Source organism: Momordica charantia, assembly GCF_013281855.1.
Source record: "Momordica charantia cultivar OHB3-1 chromosome 10 unlocalized genomic scaffold, Mcharantia_2.0 BLBB01000010.1, whole genome shotgun sequence".
NCBI lineage: Eukaryota > Viridiplantae > Streptophyta > Magnoliopsida > Cucurbitales > Cucurbitaceae > Momordica > Momordica charantia.
In genome coordinates this window covers 1,917,547-1,939,336 of record NW_028275158.1, presented here as the reverse complement: position 1 = coordinate 1,939,336, position 21,790 = coordinate 1,917,547, and the positions used below count along the sequence as shown (strand labels likewise).

The 21,790-nt window shown below is 32.7% G+C and overlaps 2 protein-coding genes across 10 annotated transcripts; one reads left to right on the top strand and one right to left on the bottom strand.

Annotated features, from left to right (window-relative positions):
• Window positions 1-757: 757 nt before the first annotated feature.
• On the bottom strand, window positions 758-4,475 carry LOC111011622 (myb-like transcription factor family protein). The gene is made up of 5 exons (XM_022285473.2): window positions 3,874-4,475; window positions 2,895-3,109; window positions 2,515-2,622; window positions 2,304-2,423; window positions 758-1,346 (listed from the first exon to the last, which is right to left on the bottom strand). Exons 1-5 carry the CDS (start codon window positions 4,193-4,195, stop codon window positions 1,044-1,046), a joined length of 1,068 nt encoding a protein of 355 aa, XP_022141165.1. The 5' UTR covers window positions 4,196-4,475; the 3' UTR covers window positions 758-1,043.
• Window positions 4,476-8,736: 4,261 nt separating this feature from the next.
• EMF2 (VEFS-Box of polycomb protein) lies at window positions 8,737-20,443 on the top strand. Of its 9 annotated transcripts, none has more exons than XM_088118694.1 (23): window positions 8,738-8,888; window positions 9,294-9,426; window positions 9,864-10,002; window positions 10,251-10,306; window positions 11,213-11,327; window positions 11,665-11,824; window positions 11,914-11,982; window positions 12,308-12,435; window positions 12,579-12,641; window positions 12,771-12,892; window positions 13,145-13,209; window positions 13,652-13,704; window positions 13,815-13,868; window positions 13,955-14,068; window positions 14,446-14,492; window positions 14,596-14,696; window positions 16,443-16,481; window positions 16,559-16,694; window positions 18,433-18,481; window positions 18,656-18,739; window positions 19,149-19,228; window positions 19,574-19,663; window positions 20,079-20,443. In XM_088118694.1, the coding sequence occupies exons 2-23, from the start codon at window positions 9,392-9,394 to the stop codon at window positions 20,197-20,199; spliced, it is 1,920 nt and encodes a 639-aa protein (XP_087974820.1). In that variant the 5' UTR covers window positions 8,738-8,888; window positions 9,294-9,391; the 3' UTR covers window positions 20,200-20,443. The 9 variants fall into 9 exon arrangements, 7 of the variants coding, with proteins under 7 accessions (XP_087974820.1, XP_022140938.1, XP_087974823.1 ...); XM_022285246.2 differs by having other exon boundaries at window positions 9,855-10,002; window positions 13,955-14,014; XM_088118697.1 differs by having other exon boundaries at window positions 9,855-10,002; window positions 16,443-16,460; window positions 16,619-16,694.
• The last annotated feature ends 1,347 nt before the right edge of the window (window positions 20,444-21,790 follow it).

Sequence of the window (21,790 nt, the reverse complement as noted above, 5' to 3'; positions counted from 1 at the left end):
TGGTCATTATATATATATATATATTTTTATCTCAAATGGCTTCAAAGGCTTTATACTAAATATATAATGTTTCTGAGGAGTGGATGTCTAAATGATTCGATCCTAAATATATATTAAGGGTTTAGTTGCAAAGACGCATCAATAGTAGTTAATAATCGTCTAGACAAAATGAGCGAGAGAATGCTCCTATGTGTCGGTATAGTTTGGGTGAATGTTTAAGACGATATAGTTATGCAACTCGAGAACACTTAGTTAGAGGATGATTAACCTCGTTTTAAATACGTCGGTTCTTAAAAGACTTAAGATATGATGATATGATGTTTGAGTTGGTGTAGCCTTTACGACTAACTGTGGTTGAGGCACTTTATAGAGGCACTTTATAGAAATAAATTCGTGACATTTACCTAATCTAATAGGTGTGAATTCAAATATTTGTCTAACTAAATAATGGAGATGTATATTGGTCTATTTACTTGGACCAATATACATATTAAAACTATGGTGTATAGAGTGAAATTTCTCACTTTTAAACTATCATGGATGATTCATTGGTCCAAAAAGATTAGAGTAAATTGAAAGGAATGAGTTCAAACTCCATTATGGCTCACCTACGTTAAGAATTAATTCCTATGAATTTCTCAACACCAAATGTCATAAGGTTTAAGCAGTTGTCCTGTGAGACAAGTCACAGATATTTGAATGGTTAATTATAACTTTGAAGCACGATCCATGTTTGCACCATACAGGATACAAAACAAACATGAACGAAAACAATTCAATTATATCGGATAATACATGTAATATGGTTACAAATTAAAGCAAAATATCACATAACTTCTAAGTAATATCGAGAGGGAAAAAGACAAACTTTAATTTCTGTTTGAAACAAAACAAAACAACATTTTTCTTGATCTAACATGAGCAGAATCAACAAATTAAATTAAACACATTTGAATTTGATTTTGATTTTGTTTTTGTTTTTGTTTTAGTGTTGAATTGAATGTATGTATGTATAGTGTGTGTGTTTGATGATGATATGATCATCAAATGACTCTAATGGCTCCTCCAGAAGTGTGGGAGGAGAGGTTTTTGGGCTGTGGAGATTGGGGGAGTCCAATCTTGAGCTCCAAGGCATCTGAAGCCTCGAAACCAGAGGGCTGCAACTGCAACTGCAACTCCAACTTTGTTGCTGTTGTTGTTCTGTGAGGGGAGGATCTTGGAGATGGAGGAATCCCTGATGGATGGGAAATTAGTGTTGCATTTGGACTGCTGCTTTTCCCCACTGTCATCACACTACCTCCTATGTTCACCAATGGGATTATTGGCACATTTGGGGAAACTCCAACCTATCATTCATCATTCTTCATCATCATCACACAAATCAATATCCAAAAACATATGAATGCACTACTTGTCAAGTTAGTTTAAGTTTGAGTTTCTGCCGACCTCACCATAGCTTAATTGGTTAAGACACATATTCTTCGACTAAAAGGTCAGGATGAACTTGAAACTTCATCTCAAATGTTGTATTCTTTTTTTTTAATATAATATGCGTCACAACCTCTTGATTCGAGATATATGTTAATTATTGCTGAGGTGTGTTAGTTGTGGTCAGCTCACATGTTGTATTAAAAAAGGGTTAGGTTTCAAAATCATATTTGTTAGTATTTTTTATAGTTTAATTAGTACAATACACGTTTTTTACTCTAAAAAAACATATTTGAATTCTAAACAAAATTTCATTAACAAAATACGAGTTTTGAAAACTTTTTTCTTTGTTGTTTTTAAAATTCGGATCTAGATTGTGAAAATGTTAATAAAAACTATTTAACAAAACAAAAGAATACATCAGTGAAAGTTAATATAAGCTTAATTTTAAAAGTGAAATAGTTATTAAAAAGGCTATAAATCTAGGGCTATCTAAAAAGAAAATTACTTTTTCTAAATTGTTAATTTTTTTCATTCATATTCTACCCCACAAAAAATATTTTTGACAAGGTTAGAATTAGAAATAAAACTTTAAGATAAAAAACCTTAGTATCACTTCATAAACATCCTTTACAAGAGTGTTTTAGGAAAATATTAATACACAAATTTAAGATTGAAAAAGTGAAAGTTTTAATACCAAAAAATTATTATGGAACAAGTTTCTACTTAGTTATTATAGGGAATTTAAAAAAAAAACCCAAATTTATTATTTAATTATATATATATATATATACACAACATCTGTGATTCTGTGAAAGGTGCAGTAATTATTAAACTGTAAAAAGTTAAAAAAGGGGTTGTGTTAGTGTTGTTACCACGTATGGAATCCCATGCAAATTTGCAACACCAGAGGCTGCTGCTGGAGGAACAAAATGAGGAGAATCCAAACAAAGATGAGGGAATCGATTGATGAGTTGTGTTGGTAAATTATTCACCTGCTCATCCCAAAATATTATATTATTATTCATACACAGTAATGTAATTTAATTAGAAAGAAAAAGGTTCAAAAAAGAAAAAAAAATTCACCTGTTGTTGATTTTCAGAGCTGATCTTTGGCAGTAGAATTTGAGAGGATTCACCGCTACTCATTGACGATGAAGCCTTATTGCAATCTTGAGGAACAACAATATTGTTCTATATATTGTAAAACCAATCACAATAACACCAGTTAATTTCCGCTTCTTTTCGGAATGGTTTCTGAAAAAAGCACTAAAACTGAAAGATAAAGAGTAAGAGTGTGTTTGAGAGTAATTGATTTTTCAAAATCATCGATTTAAAGTTTTTTAATTAAACTTTCTTAAAATTATTTTTTAAATTTGGCAGACGTGATTAATGGAAAGAGAGTAATTTTGACAATGACAAAAGTGATTTTGGTTATTTCCAAACACAGTCTGATTACTACGTACTTTGGTGATTTCGGGCATGTCAAAAAGACTGGCTCTGCGTTTCTTCTTGTCATTTGCATTCATCTTCCTCAAAAAGTACTTTTGGGCATGGCTGGCTACTTGGGTTGGTGTTCTTGTTGTCACAAAGTTCTTTGAAATCCCTCTCCAATCCCCTTTCCCCAGCTTCTTCAAACCAGCCAAAAATGTTCTATGCTCCTCCTCACTCCATGGCTTTCCTGCATATCATCATTTCACAACTCATCTAATCAAATTCTCGCGCAATAAACTTTTTATGTTTCTCGTTTCGAGATTTTAAAAAATAAAACAAGAAATGTAAAAACAATTACCAAATGCTCATGTTTCTAAAATCTGGAAACAAGACCAAGAAATAGAAATATTATGGTTCATTCAATAATGTTACCATTTGTTATTTTTGTTTCCTTATTTTTTAGTGAAGAAAAATATAATTGCATCACCCCAACATAGATTCGAGAATGACGAAGCAAACTTTTTATCGTTTCCAAATTTTTTTCCAGATAAAATTGGAAACGAGAAAAAAAAAAACAAGAAACTTGTTTTTATCGTTTCCAAAATTTTGAAACAAAATGTAAAATAGTTGTTGAATACTTAGATTTTTCAATAAAATTAAAAATAATAAAATAAGAAACGACAACGATACCAAACAGACCCATATCAAATAAGCTCTAAGATTGCAACTACAACCAGTTAAGTAACGTTGTTTTCAATTACTATTGACAAAACAATTCACTCTTCCTAAGATACAAAAGAATAAATATGCATTGTAAATACAAAAATCTATATTAATCATTTTCCTCTCAATAAATAAATAATCTCAATTGATTTAGATATATATAATTCCACAATTAATGCATCTCTGCAACGAAAAACAAAAATATAAGAACACTCATAAATAAACTAAAATTTTCAAATGCAATCGGAACAAAAAATAAAAATAAAACAAAATAATTCAACCATTTACCTTTCTTCCTCTCGTGAGCGGCTTTGCGCTTCTTGTTATGAATGAGCCCATCGGAAAGATACCCACCGTCGTCTCCGGCGCCGGCATTATTGGCCCCGGCGCCGGCGGCAGCGGCGTTATTATGATCGACGCCGTTATTGCATGCGTGGATCAAATTCCCCATGCTCAGACTCTTCCGAATGGATTCGTCATTATTTTCCATCAAATTCACTCCGAACAACTTCACGCAATAATTGTTACCCTTCGCAAAATTGCTACACGTCCGCGAATTGTGGCCGTTCAATCCACAATGCGAACATTTTCTCGGCGATTCCCTCACCATTTTCCCGAGAAACAAACAAAAATTAAACCCTACTGGTTTTTTTTTTGTTTTCGTTTTCTTTTCCCCTCTCTTTATTTTTTTTTATAATCCGAAAATCTTCGGATTATTAATAATTTCCCCTCCTCTCTTTCTCATTAAAAACAGCAGCGAGAAAGAGAGAGAGAATTTGAATTGGAAGCAATTTGCTCATCGATCAATGAACCAAATCTCTCTCTCTCTCCCCCCTTTCTCTCTCTATCTATCTCTCTACTTTCTCTCTCTATTCTCTTTTTTTTCTTTTTTTTTGTAAGATAAATTTTGCTCGTCTTCGCGTATAAATAGGCCCTCGGTTTCCATTACTACACTGGCACGTGTGATATTACCATTCCACCCTTCTCTCTCATCGAAATTACACTATTGCCCTACCTCAAATATTCCCCTGCAACGACGTCCCGTTTCCTGAGAATCATCAGCCGTTAGATTCGTCGTAAAAAGTCGATTTGTTGTATCAGCCAATTATGTCTCTCCACGTCTTCGTAGTATATTAGTTCCCGTGGGGAGTCCCGTAGTGGATTATTGCTTATTTTGAACATCCCTGCGCGTTCTTTCGTTGTCTTTTTTTCTTTTTACTTAAAATATTAATCAAGAAATTATTTCTATTCTCCTGGATTTTCTCGGGAAATAACCAATGAGAAAGTGAGAAAAAAAAATTTCTATCTTTTTTTTTTTTGGTCAAAGTTCAACTTTTCCATTTTTGAAAGGTGATATTTACGTCTAATATCTTTGAATCCATTAATTTTCTTTTCCAAATTTATATCTGATTTTTATTTTATTTTCTTCTCTCTATCATCTCTGTGGATATTATTAATCTTATCCCAAAAATACCTCATTTGAAATAATCCGTTCTCTCTAGAATTTAAATTTCAGATACCTAAAACTTTCATATTTCTTGAGACATATCTATATCATATGAGGTTTTTATGGAAGTTACAGTACTAAAAGCAATAATTAAAATATCTTTTTTTATACAGAATTCAAATACTATAACAAAAATGTTTGAAAATGTTGGGATAAGATAAAAGAGATTTATCTTAAGCCAAAAAGTTACAATTATATGTATTTTTAAATAGTTGTCCTTCATTTATTTGAAGTCATAGAAAATAGATAATGCAATATATAAAAATTAAATTGTAAATAAATAAGGTGATTGAATAAATCTACACTAGTTAACTTAATTTCATGATTAGTGATTTAATCACATAATACTGATATCGGGATTAAACTTAAATCTACTTCACATTAGATCATTGTCAAAAAAAAAAAAAAAAAAAACTTCACATTGGATAAGTGATCTAAGTCCTGACTTCTACATTTAAATTTAATAGGTTAGGAGACAAATTAAATATTAAGATATATTTATATATAAACGATGATATTGGGTTTGGTCAAATTAAACAAACTAATGATGATTAAGTGCAAAACTAGTTTCTATTCTTTTAGTAAATATAAAAAAATAATTAAATTTTACCTTCTATTTTGTTCATTATAATTTTATCTTTAGTTCATTTTGGTATTTATACATTTAAATCATTTTATTCTCTATACTTTCAAAACGTATAAAATGGACAAAATGTCCATTTTGATCCTTGTAATTTTGAAGTGACCATTCTAATCCTCATTTACAAAATTTTAACACAATTTTTATACACAATAAAATTCTTTAATACAAAATAATGACTATATTTTAATAAATATATTGGTTATAGAGTCATGTTGAAATTATGATTAAACAAAGTTAAGGGACAAAAACAATCCTTTTATAAAAATATAGAGACAAAAATGAATGTTTTGAAAATATAGGTACCAAAATAAACAAAAACTGAAAATATAAGGACTAAAATTGATATTTTAAAAGTACATGAAACTAATAAAAAATAAAAACTTTAAATAAAATATATATTCTTTTAAATGACTTTTTTTTAAATGATCTATTTGATATATAAATAAAGTACAGTTAGAGGTTATCGTTTTTTCTCTTTTTGAAAAATCTTCCATATTGTGATATCATTACCCATTTTTAAGATTTGTTAAAACAAGTTGATTATTTACACATAAAAAAAAATATATATGCGTGACGTGAAGATTGCAAAATAAAAAAATATGTATATATATTATAATATTGGATCATAGTATAAAACAATATAGTTAATGGAGAAAAATATATGGTTGTAAAATTAATGTTGAGCCGCAAATTTGGTAGTTACCGAATTAGCGAAATGTCTTTACAGCTAATATTGCCAAAGTTACATTTTAAATCTCGTTTTCAACCTGACAATTATAGACGTCGAGCAAATTTTTACTGTTCTTCTTCGAATATAAGTGAGTTTTGGGAAATAAATTTATTATATTGCCATGTAAAGGAGGTCGGTTATGAGTCAAATGCACGGTTTTTTGACGATAGTTTGTTGATTAACTTTTAATTTAAACGTAGCTCAATTGATTAAAACGTAAATTATTCAATCAAAAAGTAAGAAATTCAAATATCCACCTATGAAATTTTTAAAATAAAGGATCTAGATTATAAAGTCTAAGACAACCCTCACATTAAAAGAGTCGAGTAGATAGAATACCAAGTGGGTTTGGGCCACTAATTTTAAAGGTTCGGTCCATTATAAGAGCTTATACCAATCATGGTATAGATACACATCGTTGTGTTATTTAAAATACTGAACATATCATATAGTCCATAATCTTTAATGGTTTTTCTCAATTTGATCCTTACTTTTTAAAATTATCAAATTTATAATCTATGTATTTAAGACGCTTAATATCTCAAGATAGAAACGGTTGACATAAAGCTAATGTATCACTAAATTTGTTTTGTTAAAGTATTTGAACACACCTAGTATATCATTGAATTTTTTTTTTAATTTATGGATCGAATTTTCTTAATAGGTGGATTAAATTTGGTGCGTCAAGTAACACTAAAAATAAAATGTTTATAAATATGTTAATAAAATAATAATTTATTTGGTTTATCACTTTTTTTTTTTTTTTTGACAATTTTGAATAAACTTAAATGAGAATTTGTAATAAATGTTCTATTTGAAAAATTTAAAAGATCGAGGATGGAATGCATGTAGAATGAAGTAACAGGAATAACTTTATATTTACCATTGTCGAAAAAAACGTGAATAAAATTAGTAAATATAAATGGTGGGTATTTTTTTGGGTAGCCAGGTTGTTTATTAATATTTATAAATTTTGTTTTTATATTTTTATGCCTATCTTTCATATATCAGTCAATATTTTATTTATTTATTGAGTTGGAAGTTAACGATTTAGCATTGAAATCCTATCGAAATTGTTAAGTGGGTTCATCTAGATACGGGGATGGTTTTCATCTAAATTCTCTTTTTATTCTAGCATTTATAACCATATTATGTTAAGACGGAATATTTTAAAAGAACATGTAAGCTTTTTCTAATAAATTGTATAATTTCTAAAAAATAAAAGGGGTAAATATTGCATAGATTACTTGCATCCATTAGCAAATATAATTAATAATTAATATAAATATGTAAGAAAATGCTTGAGATCTATAGTACATTATAGTTATTTATTTGGTTATTTCCAATATTGATAGATATATAGAACATGTAAGCCTTCATTGCCATCTCCTTAGAAAAAAAAAACCTTTATTGCCGTATTACATTTAAAATTATATCATGCAATTTTTCGACCCTTTAATATTATTAATTAACATGATTAATGGGATGAAGTAACAGTGGTGGTGAAAAAAATAAAAACTAACATAATTCAACAATAATTGACATATATCGACAATTAGTATGTTCGATCCCCAACTCACAGTACATATTGTACTAAAAAAAGTAGTAGTGATGGGTTATCTCTATAAATTTATTTTTTAAGATTATTTTTAATAAAAAAAATTAATACAATTTTTCATATAGTTCGGAAGTTTGAACCCATATATTTATAATATTATATTATTGAAAATGTTGTATTTGAATTTTAAACACCGCATTGTTAAATTTTTTTTTATATATTTTTTTTTTCAAATATGGTGTTGGTTAAAAAGCAAAAAATTCCTTTGAATATTTTTAATTATGCATTTATTTTTACAGGAATTATAAAATAGCTAAAGTTAATGTTTGTTAATTGAATTTTTGAGACTCACTCTCAAGTATAACCTCAAATAATTTGGCATGTTATTTCTCATTGACTTCTTTACTATTATGATTATTATTATTTATTTATTTTTTGATAAAATTACTATTATTATTTTTAGTACAACATTATGTCTCATTTACATGACAATAGAGATGTTTGATAAACTTTAATCAAATAATAAATCCGCAATAAGTTTGTTAATTTAAGGGTGTAGCATAGGGGTTAAAAATGTAATTTAATCAACATTTTTAAAATTGGAAAAAGAACTGGGGTAGTTTGGCGTGTAATGAGAATTACGAGGGCCGTTTTGCAATTAAAAGTAAAATAAAGGGCAAAGCAACCTTTGGCCTTGCCCTGACCGGCTGCCCGATACTGTAAGTGTCTTTAATTTAATTTAACTTTATTTTTCTTTGTAAATTGTAAATCATCTTTTATATGTCTTCGCTATTTTATCCTCAAATCTCTCACTCTCGGCTTGAACCGACAAAAGAAGAACATCGACAACTCTGAGCTAGTGTAGGTAAGAATTAAGATGTTATTATCAACGGAGCCTGATCGATGTTAAACTTCGAAATTTTCCACTTGTTCTACCCATTTATGCGCCTCCATTTCCATATTCAGCTTAATTTTCCGTCTGTAATTTCCATTTTGGCTGTAAAATTGTTTGAGAACTGGGTCTTTCCCGTCTGTAATTTCTAATTGTCATTTGGGTTCCCCATCGGACTTTGATTGAAGCTCCTACACTCTATACTGGTTAAGCTTCTCCAAATTTAATTCTGCTATCCTTAGGAAGCTCCCATCTCTTTATCTGAGCTCAAATTTATGGAAATTGACGGCGAAACAGCTATGGGGTTTTATATATAGCGTAGTGATATTTTAAACCAGTGTTGAGGTTCTGTCTTTGTATTCGTATGAAATGTTGCAGAGTTCTCTGTAGCTGATGTGTAAAGGGCATGTGTTGGGCCGTCAAGCCTGATAAGTATATGGTGGCTATGAGATTGTAACTGGAATTGCTGGTGAAGAATGCCTGGCATACCTCTCGTGGCTCGTGAGACTTCGTATGTGCTATTTATTTACGTCATTTCTTCTTTAACTTCTCTAATGAAATGTAAAAGAAGTAAGATTTGTTTGTAGCTTTGGTTGTTTGGAAACATCATACACTCCGAGAGATGTTTTTTTAAATTGTTCGGAATTTGAATGAGCTGTAAAAGTCAAGAACTTATAGCCAAATGTACCCTGTGACTTCATAGTTCCTTGCACCGTACAATCACTAACCCATATAGGAAAACTAGTGTAGTAAGTTATTGTTTCAGGGAGTATAGTGATTGGCAGAAGAACCTCCAGTGCCTAGGTTTATATGCCTTAGACAGAAGTGTAAATTGCATCTTGCAGTCCTCCATGATTTTTGACTGTGTACCTTCTTATCTGGTTGTTGTTCTATTGACTTATCACTATTGCCTTTTAGTAATCTTTATTGCTATCCCAGCTGTTCCAGAGGTGCAGATCAGATGTGCCGTGTAGAATCTCGTGTTCATCTGTCTGAAGAAGAGGAAATTGCTGCAGAAGAGAGCCTTTCACTTTACTGCAAGCCTGTAGAACTCTATAACATTCTTCAACGCCGAGCTATTGGAAATGTAACATATCTCAGCTATTCTTTTTTCCTCTTCAATTGTATTTCAATTCCTGATGAATATGGTGAGGCGTAGCTAATAAGAACAACTTTTGAACAATGTGGAAAGTTTGGATTATTTTAAACAATGGTTCAATGGATGTCATGTTCATTTATCCAGATGAGATTTCTCATTGAAAATATTTTTCAATTGTCATACTTCCATTTTTCAGCCTATTTTGTACTGACCTTCCTTTTTTTGTTCACATGTAGCCATTGTTTCTTCAAAGATGTTTAAGCTACAAAATAGAGACAAAACACAAGAGAAGGTAGTTGAATTTAGCTTTGTTTATTTTTTTTTAAATGTCTATATCAACCATCATAAGAATTAGTACTCATATCAGAGTTAGAAATGGTTAGGCTAATATCACTTGGTTCCTATGGATATCATGAACGTTTTTTTCACTATTTTCATGGTCACTCATATTTTTTGGGATAAGCAAAGAGACCCTTCATTTATATGTGGAAAGAATAAAAGAGCAAGTAAAGAAAAGGAGTTGGACCCACATTCAATGCTTTTTTAAGTGGGCGCACACTAGGGCACAATAGCCCTTTTAAGTCCAAACATGTTATGCACAAAAAAAAGAGCACGTGCCATAGTTAGGCGAGGTGGTGTAAAACCAAAGAGAGAGTTTACTTATTTATTTATTTTTTCAATTGATTCATGAAATACAGGGGAGGATAGTATTTTTATTAGTTTCATCTAATCTGGCCATTTAACACTGCTGGCCAACGGCTATTTTCTGAAAAATATTAACTGCCAGCAACTAACTTAGCTTTAACGGCTAAATCCTATCAAAGTAGCCTTAATGGCCAGTTTACAGCCTAACCACCCAAATCATTCAACTGCTAACAAAAATAACCTACACCATGAGGTGCACTACATATAAAAAGAATTTAGCTTACTAAAGATTGAATATTATGAAACATGAGATTAAGATAAATTTCATCGAAGAACCTTAAATAAATTTCATTTTTAGTACGTAGTGGTTCTTGCTCCACTCAGTTAGATAGTTGTGCTTGCTTTCCCTTTGAAACTCTATGCCCCATCCTTGCTAGTTCTCTTTTGTTAATTTTGTTCTTTCTCTTTCTTTAATGCTGATGGTTTCTATAGCTGGATTCTGAATCCTGAATTTATTTTGTGCTGTTAATTGGTTTTGCTCTTGAATCTGTAGGATCCAGATGACAATTTCAATTTCCAGGACTTTGAGTGGGGGTGGCCAGGCACATAACCTGTTTCCTATGTATGTCATCTTGGGAAGATTAGTATCTGACGTTGCAGTTGCTGAGGTGAGAATGCCTATTGTAGTTTTCAGCTTGGTTTGATTGATTATTGGATGCATATTGATTATTAGGTGGTGTTCTGCATTGGGGCTAAGGTTAATCAAAAAAAATTTAGAGGGAATAATTTCAAACCACGTGATGGCCACCTATCTAGGAATTAGTTTTCCTATGTGTTTCATAAGCAACCAAATGTAGTAGGGTCAGATAGTTGTCCAGTGAGATTAGTATTAGATGGTATTCTGCATCTTAAATGCACTTTTAAGGCATTATGTGCATCGTACCATTTGTTACATCTTATGATATCTAATTATAAGTTTTCGTCATTCCTTTTTTGAACCAACAGTTCTCTGGTGTATATCGATTTAGTCGAGCTTGTCTCTTAACTGGCATCAGCAGAGTGGAATGCAATTCTCAGGTTATAGCTAATTTTATCCTCCCTGAAATTAACAAGCTAGCTGTGGAGGCAAAATCTGGGTCACTTGCTATATTATTTGTTAGCTGTGGTAGGCCTTCCCATTTAATTTTTACTTGTGGTCAAATTTATACAATGAGCTATCTTATATTTGGTTTGTCTACATGCTATTTTTTGCAGTTGGATCTGCAAATACTTTATCTGGAGTCGATTCAGTGGATGGGCCTCTATATATGGCATCTGTTCCTGGTATGCCTTTTGCTCCATCCGAGCAAATACTTTAATTGCTTCCATTAAGGATTCGTCTGTCTAATATGATTCCCTATGTTTATTTTGTGGTGTGTCAAAATATGATCCATTGTTTGAGGATAGAGTTAAATTTTGACTTCTGACTGGGCTCTAAGTTTGAAGTAATTTAGTAATGAGTTGTACAAAAATTGTACGAGAAAAATGGGATGCTACCCTTGCCCCCAGGGATACTTGAGAACCTTGTTGGTTTTGTACCTTTTTAAGGGCTATTTTTTTTTTTTTTTTAAATTGTTAGGGTTTGACGTTCTTACTATTGCTTTTGTAGGTCACTGCTTATGGGGCAAGATACCATTGGAATCACTTTACATTTCGTGGCAGAATTCTTCAAATTTTGGTCTTGGACAGAGGGCTGAGATAATGTCAACTGTTGATATGCGTTCTTGTGTCCTGAAGGTTTGATCAAATGCTTCGGTTTCCTCACTATAATCTATGCTGATGTCATTAGTTACTGCTTATTTATATTTTGTTAGTGATAACTTTGAATTTCTCATTCACCATCTGGCCAGGTTCTTTAGTTTATATTTAATGTCTTGCAGACTAGTTGCTCGGATGGAGAGAAGTGTGTAGCATTTCAAATTCCATATAATTCTGATTCTATGGTCCGTTTTAACAATCAATTTTAGTTTATTTTACTTGAGCTATCAAGTTCATTTTTAACTCTTCCAGAGCTTTACTTAACTTAGTCTTTCCTTTTCTTTATTTCTGTATCGATATCTGGGTCTCAAAAGCATATAGGACGGCAAGTACAGGTCACAATTTCTGCAGAAGAGTTTGGTGCCAGGGATAAATCTCCGTATGATTCATACACGTATAGTGAAATACCTTCCTCATCACTGTCTCTTATGATTCGGTAATATGCTTTTTATTTTACAGAACATGATTGTAATTTAGTCGATATTTGAATTCACAGGCCTTTAGACAAATCTGTATATGAAATCAATTAAATTGTTGATGCTATCATAATATTTATTGGCAAAAAATTTACAGTGGCCATGTTTGTTGGAAAGATCATTTATTTGCTTCATGCTGAAGCATAATTTAAAATGGTTGTATGTTTATGCAAGAATGTTGTTACAGTTTTTTCTTGTTCTATATGTTTCAGGTTGAGGGCAGGAAACGTTATTTTCAATTATAGGTACTACAACAATAGATTGCAAAAAACTGAAGGTGTTGTATTTCTCTTGCTTAAAATTGTCTCATTTGTCCTTTTCTTTTCTCCCTCCAATTATCAGGTATTTACTGAATTTGCATCTTCCTTATCAAGATGACTAGTTTTGAATTACTTTTCAGTTGCATTGGGCGTTGTAAATTTTGTTTTCTTCTCTCAGTTTTTTTTTTTGGGTTGAATTCTCTTGAAACTTCTTTTATCACTCATGGTGGGGACTTACATTGTTCTGCTTTTTCTTGTGATTTTCCTCCCATTAATACAAGACTTAAGTTTCTTCTTTGGAAAAATTTTAGTATTTACATTACCCTTTAAATTTTGATGCTATTTCTCACTGAAATACTCTTCCTTCCCTGTCTGTCACCACCTGATTTCTTACTATCCTATGTTTATGCTGCTCGTTCTTGACTCACTGATATGTTCATGTTGAATTTTTACTTGCAGTAACTGAAGACTTCTCCTGCCCATTTTGCTTGGTTAAATGTGCAAGTTTTAAGGTCATTTTCCCTCATTTTTTTTCCTTTATTCATGTCTTGCTTTGGAAGCAAGGCTATACATGGCAGAATTATGTGGTTCAGTGTTAAAAACTATCCTATCTCTTTTACAGGGCTTGAGATGTCACTTGTTATCATTACACGATCTCTTCAACTTTGAATTTTGGGTCAGTAATTTTTTTGAAGATCAAATAATTTTTCTTGATCATATATCTGTTGTTGAATAAACATTGATCTTAATTAGTTTTGGTAGGTAACTGAAGAATATCAAGCTGTAAATGTTTCCACTAAGACTGATGTTTGGCGTTCTGAGGTAGGGAAGATTTCACATGGAGTTTTATGGTACTTCTGTTACCACCATGCTCACGTTAGTTCTTAAATATACCATTTATTATTCCAGGATCTTCTCTAATTATTTAAACTTTACCTTATGGGAAGTCTATTTACCATCAATTTTTAATATAATTTGAAAAGCTAAAGTTAAACTATGGTGCAAGCATGTGTATTTGTTGTCTCTTGTTAAAAACTACTATTTAGTTGAGGCAAGCGTAAGTGCGTAACTAAAGCTGATTAAGTACACCAAGTTGTATTTTATAGTTGGAAAAACACACAGAACACCTTTTTTACATGAGGCAGTGTTTCAGGTTAAAAAGTAATCTACTGTGTGAAAAAGGTGCTTTAGAATTTTTATGAGGTCCAGTTTTTTGGGTGTTGGTTTGGCAATGACATGAGTTGGTTTATCAGATCATCGCAGATGGTATTGATCCAAAGCAGCAGACATTCTTCTTCTGGTAAGTAATGTGAACTCGGAGAAATTTCAGATATCATTCAAGTTATGCTGCTCAACTCCTTGATGTTAATGGGAAACTTTTAACTCTTAACATCTGTTTTCAGCTCAAGGCCCCTCAGACGCAGAAAAGTTAAGAATGTGGTTCGAAGTGCAAAACATGTACATCCCTTTGTTGTAGAGTCTGAATACTCAGACAAGGCAGATGGTATGTGCTTGTTAATTATTTATTCTCCTTCATGATATTTTTTTTGTAATTCTTATAAAGATTTTTTGGGTTTTATTCTGGGTACTACTTATTTTTGGATAGGGTGTGGGGTTGTAATTTTTTTGGGCACTGTTTTGGAGCTATCATAGTCATTTTTTAAAGTTTGGCTTGGCTATGTTATGTATCTATTGAGGGTGCTTTGGCTTGTCTATGATTTGGCCACACCACACCCTCGAACCCTTCAAACCTTGATACGTAAGATTTTAGCTGGGACCACACAATTGTCATCAAGAGAGGACTTTTCTGGGGTGAAGTATACAATCCTCTTAACTCTCTGTTTGTTGGTTAGTTGCTCTTTAAATCTTGTCCACCCTAATAAGGCCATTTTTCAAGTTCAATGGCCCACCCTACCCAAAAAAAAGTTTAACTTCAAATCTCTCATCTGTGAATGTGGAACCTAGTCTTTCCAAAGTTGACCGAGATGAAATCGTGTTATGCAGAAAGCTGACTCTGAAACACTATCATAAAGCCAAGAAAAAAGGTTTTTTTCAATGAGGATTAGATGCACAAATGCTTATAACAATGGCTTGATTTTTTCACATGGGCTATTCTCGAGGACTATTCTCTCCCCGGAGACTGCTCCTCTAGCCCTCTTTCACGGGAAGCTGACACTGATAAGGTCATTTTAGACTTGACTTTGAGAGTTTGATGGGTTCATTTTGAAAGGGGTAATTAGGTAGCCTTTGTTGATGGGTTTGTTTTGACGCCTGATAGAGAAGGACTGCTAAAGTTTTGTGGCTCACTACTTCTAACCTATTTTGTGGGAAATTTTGTTAACCGGATACACGGAATTGGGATCTCTCTCGCATGCGAATATTTCGATCGGTAAAGTCTCTCTTATTGAAAGGGTGGATTATTTTCTTTTTAGAACCCTTTTTTGCTCATAACTAAGCAAATCATTGGTAGGAGCGGCGGGATGACGATGAGTATATAAAGCGAAGCCTAGAAAGGTGCAATGCATGATCAAAGAGCTTAGTGTGAAACGCTCAGGAAAGGAGCAGAGAAGGGCTTGTGCGCCCTCCGCCCCATTAACCTAACAACCTAACAATAATGAAGGGCTTTGGTGCCAGCAAGCACCCCGTTCTTTTAGAAGTAGGTCGGTCTTGATGTATATATAGAATACTTTAGTTCCCACCTCCGTGTGTATTGCGTCTTTGCTTCAATCTAGGTCAATCCAGGTCAACGAAGTCAACTTCCTTTCCTGCCGCCGAAGGAACCTGTACCTTAAAAGCTTTGATAATAAACCTCCAGAATCGGTTTGCAAAATCACGGGTTGCGAATAGATGGTCTTAGCTTCCTATGATTAGAAACTAATTTCAAAAAATGCCGTTTTTACATGTATTTTTGAGCTCTCGAAACGTCTCGAGCCTTGACTTTTGTATCAATTGTTCTTTTAGGTTTGACATAAACATTGTAAGTACACCCTAAATAAATGTTCTCTTGGCAGAAACTGTTGGACATATTATTATTTGAAACTCTCTTCGAAATTTATTTTTCTATTAATACCCCTGGACAATTCTCTGTATCAAGTCTGAAACATTATCGTGTTACTTAGATGTCAATGATATTGAAAAAAAGGGCTTTGGAGTGAGTTTTTGCTTGGCTGCCTCTGGCAAGTGGCACTTGATTTTATATAGTTCCTTCTTGTACAGATATCATTATTGAGCAACCACCTTCTTGTTTCAGATGCTCAATCTAGCAAAGGTGAAAAGGCTCAAATATCAGGTGCGAATGTCACCACTGAATGCTCACTGATTTTCTGAAGTTTCTAGATTACATTACATCTAGCCTTAATATTGCAGGTTTATTAAGTACCACTCTCCATTCATCCAATGATCCTGATTGCGTACAATCAATATCAGGGCACAATATTGCGTCAACTGTGCTTCAATTTGCCAAGACAAGAAAATTATCGATTGAACGGGCAGACCCAAGACAGTATGTTAAACATGTCTCTTTCCATCACTGAGTATTTTGTGTTTAATGCGTATGCTATTGAGATTTATTTTGAATCATGTTAAGTTCCTATTATGATGATATTATCGAAGATAATTACTTCTTTTTGAAAACGATATGGGGCCAAAGATAATTGCTTCTAATGTAGCTGTTGCACTTGAGTCGAAATCCTGCTTAACCAAGGAGTTACTTGATGAAGGCCTTGGATTCAACCACATGGTCTTGGGGAGGGAGGTTAAACTGTAGTGGCAATGGAAGTGAGATCCTATGCTAATTTCTTTGGTGTTTTTTATTACCAAACACTGGGGTCGTAGTATGGTGCTTAGTTGTTGAAGTCGGTGAATGTAGGAAACTTGGAAGTGTTCTTGACTATATATGAGGCTTTCACAATCTATAGTAATCTACCATGGTAGTAGAACAAAAATGTCGAGTTCATTTATATGCATCATTACTTTCCTCTCATTGCATACCAAAATTTATGATGTGTTCATATTTATTCTAAGTAAATTGCGAGCCTGTACATGAGGTAGAGATGAGAGATAATTTAAATGCTCAAAGTAGTCACTGCCCTTGAGCTCAACCTTTTAAGATTGCTTGAAATTTACTTATTTTATAGTAGATCTAAGTTCTTAATCTGTGTATTGAAAATTCTTTTCATTTCAATGATTAAATGAAAGAAATCCTGTCTAAAAAACTCCATTAGTGGCTAGAGAAAAAGTAGCAGGATAAATCCTTAACTTAGTTTTTCCATTAAAAAAATTTCCATCTTTTCTGCTATATTCTATAATAATGTCTACTATCCCACTTAGTAGTCTTCGGTGGAAAGGCTGATGCCTAAAACTAGAGAAACATCGAGGTGAACACCTAGAGAAGCTGTACGTGTTGAGCATCTTGTACCTGCACCTAGCATTTGGAAAGAGGCATAGGAGGAAGTGATGATCATTTTCCTTCCCATTTTCTTTGCACCATACTACAATGCGACAATATTCTTTTTCATTGTCTGGAAAAGGAGAAAGCAATGCTTATTTCTTACCAAGATGGAGGTTCTCTAGTTGGAATGGAGTACCTCAACACTTGGTTTGATAATCAAACGCAGCCAATGTAGCCAGTAGCCTTCAACTCCTCTTCTGGGATATACCTGCCTGCATAGTATTGGATGAAACTATTTGCATTTCCATTGCCCTCAGAGAAGATACTGTTGGAACTACTTTCTTTGGAGTTTCAATTGTTCACGGGTGTTTACTAAGTTGGAATTTGGCCAGAGGGAAAATGAGTTGCTTTGTGGTGTCGTATTTAAAATGGAAAAGGAAAATCTTTTGGATGAATGCATTTGGAACTTAGGACTAGAAAGAAGTTGTCTCCTGTGGAGGTACTTGCTGGAAACAAGAATGTGAAGTGTAATGGCTCTTGATTGTTGAGTACAGCTACTTGAATGTCTCTTAAATTATGGTACTTGATTTTTTTTTTTTTTCTTTTTCCTTTTTAGTTTGTTTTTTACTCGACATTGAGTTATACTTGTGCAATCATTCACTCTCTTACATCATTTTCTGATGCCTACTAAGAGCTTGTCATCGCATGGAGCTGTAGTTGATTGGAGTTTATTATATTTCTGTTTATAACGACTACTTTTAAATGACTTATTTTATTTTTAATGTTGATTCTGTTGCTAGAATACATGAACTTGAACCTGATTTTTGTCTCATTTTTCATTGTCTTTTAGCTGTACCCTCTTAAGGAAGAGACAGTTCTTTCATTCTCACAGAGCTCAGGTAAATTTCTTTTTGATCTTATCTTTTATTGGTAAAATTTTCATGGTGCATATTAGACTCGTGCAGTTATCTGTTTTAATGATACATACCAGATTTTTTTTCTAAACTTCGATACATTTCAGATTTTTATTGGTTTAATTATTTCTTTTTCAATATTTGATGATGTACTTGAAGCCAATGGCATTGGAACAAGTGTTATCAGACCGAGATAGTGAAGATGAAGTTGATGACGATGTTGCAGACCTTGAGGATAGGAGGGTAAGGTTTGAAGTTTTGATAACACCTGATATAACTAATAGGGGCTTGTAGCCTTGTAATGATGGTAATGATGTGGTTCTCTCCCACGAGGTCCTTTTCTATTGCTTTCGTTTCTCTCTCTTGAGGTTTGTGACCATTAACGGAGGGAGTTTCGAAGGGCGTGTGAGGGCGAAAGAGTAAGGGTGACAGTGTGCATTTTTTGTAGTCCCTTGTGTTCTTGTTTTCACTTCCATAGGACCGTCTGTTGTCATTTTTCTTGATATTGGAAGTTAAATATGGTATAATTTTCATCAGACCACCTTTGCTTTCTTTCTCATTTGTGGAGAGACTAGAGAAAGGTTCTCAATTCCATGTCCTAGTCATTGGGTGATAATAACAAAAAACATTAACGGATTTTGCATTGATGTAGATGCTTGATGATTTCGTCGATGTAACCAAGGATGAGAAGCAAATGATGCATATGTGGAACTCATTTGTCAGAAAGCAACGGTAATTGGCGATCGCTCTTTCTTGTCTTTTACTATTAGTATGTCTGTATCTTGATCCAGCACCTGGATGAAAAATAAGGTTCAAATCCACATTAAAATTTGGTAGGAAACCTGCACACACCGCACACATACATTTTTAGGTCCAATTTGATAACAATTTGTTCAAAAAACAGAAAACCCAAAATAAAATAGTTATGAAACAGACGCTTACTTCTGCATGTTTTTATTCAGTACATGTAAGATTGACAGTGTAGATCAAGAATGTATGTGGGTAAATAGTATGGAGATTAATGACTAATGTTCAAACATATTGTTCTCTAAACATGGTTTTGTTATCTGTTCATAGGGTTCTGGCAGATGGCCATATTCCCTGGGCTTGTGAGGCTTTTTCACAATTACATGGACCAAACCTCGTCAGAACTCCACCTTTACTATGGTAGTTTCTCATCTCTTTCTGGTTCAAAACTGCCAAGTCCTCTAAGAATACAAATAACAATTATGAATCTTACTGTTTAGGAGAGTGGTGAAGTCTGTGGACTATGTATGGGAGCTCATTAGATTTAATACTTCGTCATGGGGCTCGGTTTCTAAGGCTTTTTGTAATTATCCGTTAGGATTCATTTTTTTAGATTAGAACTCTTTTCTTTAGGAGCTTCCTTCTTCAGGGCTGTCTTTTTGTAGGCCCTCTTTGTACTCCTAGTACCTATTTTCATTTGTCTCAATGAAAGCGTAGTTTCTTATATAATAGTTTGAACTATGTAAATCTTGTTTTCATGTAAACTCTATACCGACAACCGTTTACGTCGGAGTGGTAATGTTATGTTTGAACATATTTTTGTGGGTTTTGGCAGGTGTTGGAGATTGTTTATGATTAAGTTGTGGAACCATGGTCTTCTTGATGCGCACACCATGAACACGTGTAACATTATTCTTGAAAGAATACGCGCCGAAGCTTCAGATCCTAAAAGCTGAGAGAACCAAATTTATTCATTCTCATTCTGAAAGTGAAGATTATTGTGAAAGAGGTAAAAGCTCTCTCTAATTTGTTCACTGCATTTATCCTATGTGTCGTATTTCTACGCTACAGTGACCGTTTTGCCCCTTTACTTATTATTATTATTTCTTTTTGATAAAATGTTGAGATGCTGTATAATTTTTATTTGGGAACTCCCAAAGAAAGGAATTTGAATACAAAAAATTTGATTTCATGACCCAAGTTTCGGTGCATTTTTATGTCTTGGTATGTTGAGATTTATCGGCTGCACTGCAAGCAATCGTGAACAAATCCAAGAAATTCCATTGTCGTTTATATGGGAGAGATTGCTATTTACTTTAGGGTTATAAGCCAAACCGACGAACTCGAATAAATTGACCAAACCGATCGAACCAGCTTAATTCGGTCAGTTTCACAAAACTTAAAACCAAATAGACTTCTGGTAATTTGGCTACGGTTGACTTCAATTTGTGTGGAATTTTTTCTTTTAATATCCGCGAGTGTTCAGATCAGTTTAGCATCTGGGACCTGGGTGGTTCTTGAACTTTAATTTTTGTTTTATTTTAGTATAAATTTCAACGAGGATATTAAATATTTGTCGACACGTAGATTTTCATCAATATTTTCAATATTTTTATGTGTCTATGGGTTCGACGTCAATACCAGAGTTAAATCAACATTTTCATAATATTGTAAAAAAAATTGATAAAATATGAAAAATATCACTAACACGGACATGATATTAACATTAATTATTTTAACTTATTTAGAAAAGTTGAAATACTTATTTGTTAATTTAAATACATTTTCTAGAAAAATCTATCGATATTGATATTTTATCGATATTTTCATTGACATCGACATTCAAAACCTTAATTTTAACATTGGTTGGATCAAAAACTCAAAATTTATATTAGAAATTTCATCTTAAAATCAATTTATATTATAAACTTTAGTCCGGTCTCTTATCTTTTCAATGTAGAATCTTTGATTGTTGGAGGATTAAAATGTAATTTAACTTGGATTTTATCAGTTTTGGAAATTAAGTTTACCTACTATTTTTTCTTCCTTGAACCAAAAAAGTATTTAAAAATAATTGGGATAAAATAAAGTTCGTAAGAAGCTGACGACAATCTTGTGGTTGGTTTGTCATGTTGTGTTAAAGAAGGAAACGCTCACAGATTTGTATAAAACTGATTCAGTTTTCTTTTTGGTTTTCAGATCCCTACGTGTGGGTATGCATGTTTTTCAACTATCACTTCAATCTATTGCTCATTTTGACGTGTTAATGTTCTCAATTTTTCGACTTTCGTTTTATATATCTCGTCATTTTGCCCATCTCTAGACTTAGATAGTCAGCTTCAATTTAGAATTGGTTGACGATAAACTTATATGATATGATATTTGATGAGTTAGTAGAAATTTAAAAGAGGAATAAAATTGTTTGATCGTAAAGTTGATGAAACTCGAACTGGTCGCACCGAAGTACTCAGGACCTGCAAAATAGAGTCAGCACTCTGACGCTGTAGTCAATATACAGTCTAATCTATATTTAAGAGAGAATACATT

Excerpts from the sequence above, each read along its gene's own strand:
- LOC111011622 (XM_022285473.2), bottom strand. The coding sequence starts at position 4,195 with ATGGTGAGGGAATCGCCGAGAAAATGTTCGCATTGTGGATTGAACGGC. Across the intron at positions 3,110-3,873 it reads CGCTCACGAGAGGAAGAAAG|GAAAGCCATGGAGTGAGGAG; the intron begins GTAAATGGTTGA and ends GATGATATGCAG. Across the intron at positions 1,347-2,303 it reads TGCATGGGATTCCATACGTG|GTTGGAGTTTCCCCAAATGT; the intron begins GTAACAACACTA and ends GATGAATGATAG.
- EMF2 (XM_088118692.1), top strand. The coding sequence starts at position 9,392 with ATGCCTGGCATACCTCTCGTGGCTCGTGAGACTTC. Across the intron at positions 13,705-13,814 it reads TTAAATGTGCAAGTTTTAAG|GGCTTGAGATGTCACTTGTT; the intron begins GTCATTTTCCCT and ends TCTCTTTTACAG. Across the intron at positions 16,695-18,432 it reads GAACGGGCAGACCCAAGACA|CTGTACCCTCTTAAGGAAGA; the intron begins GTATGTTAAACA and ends ATTGTCTTTTAG.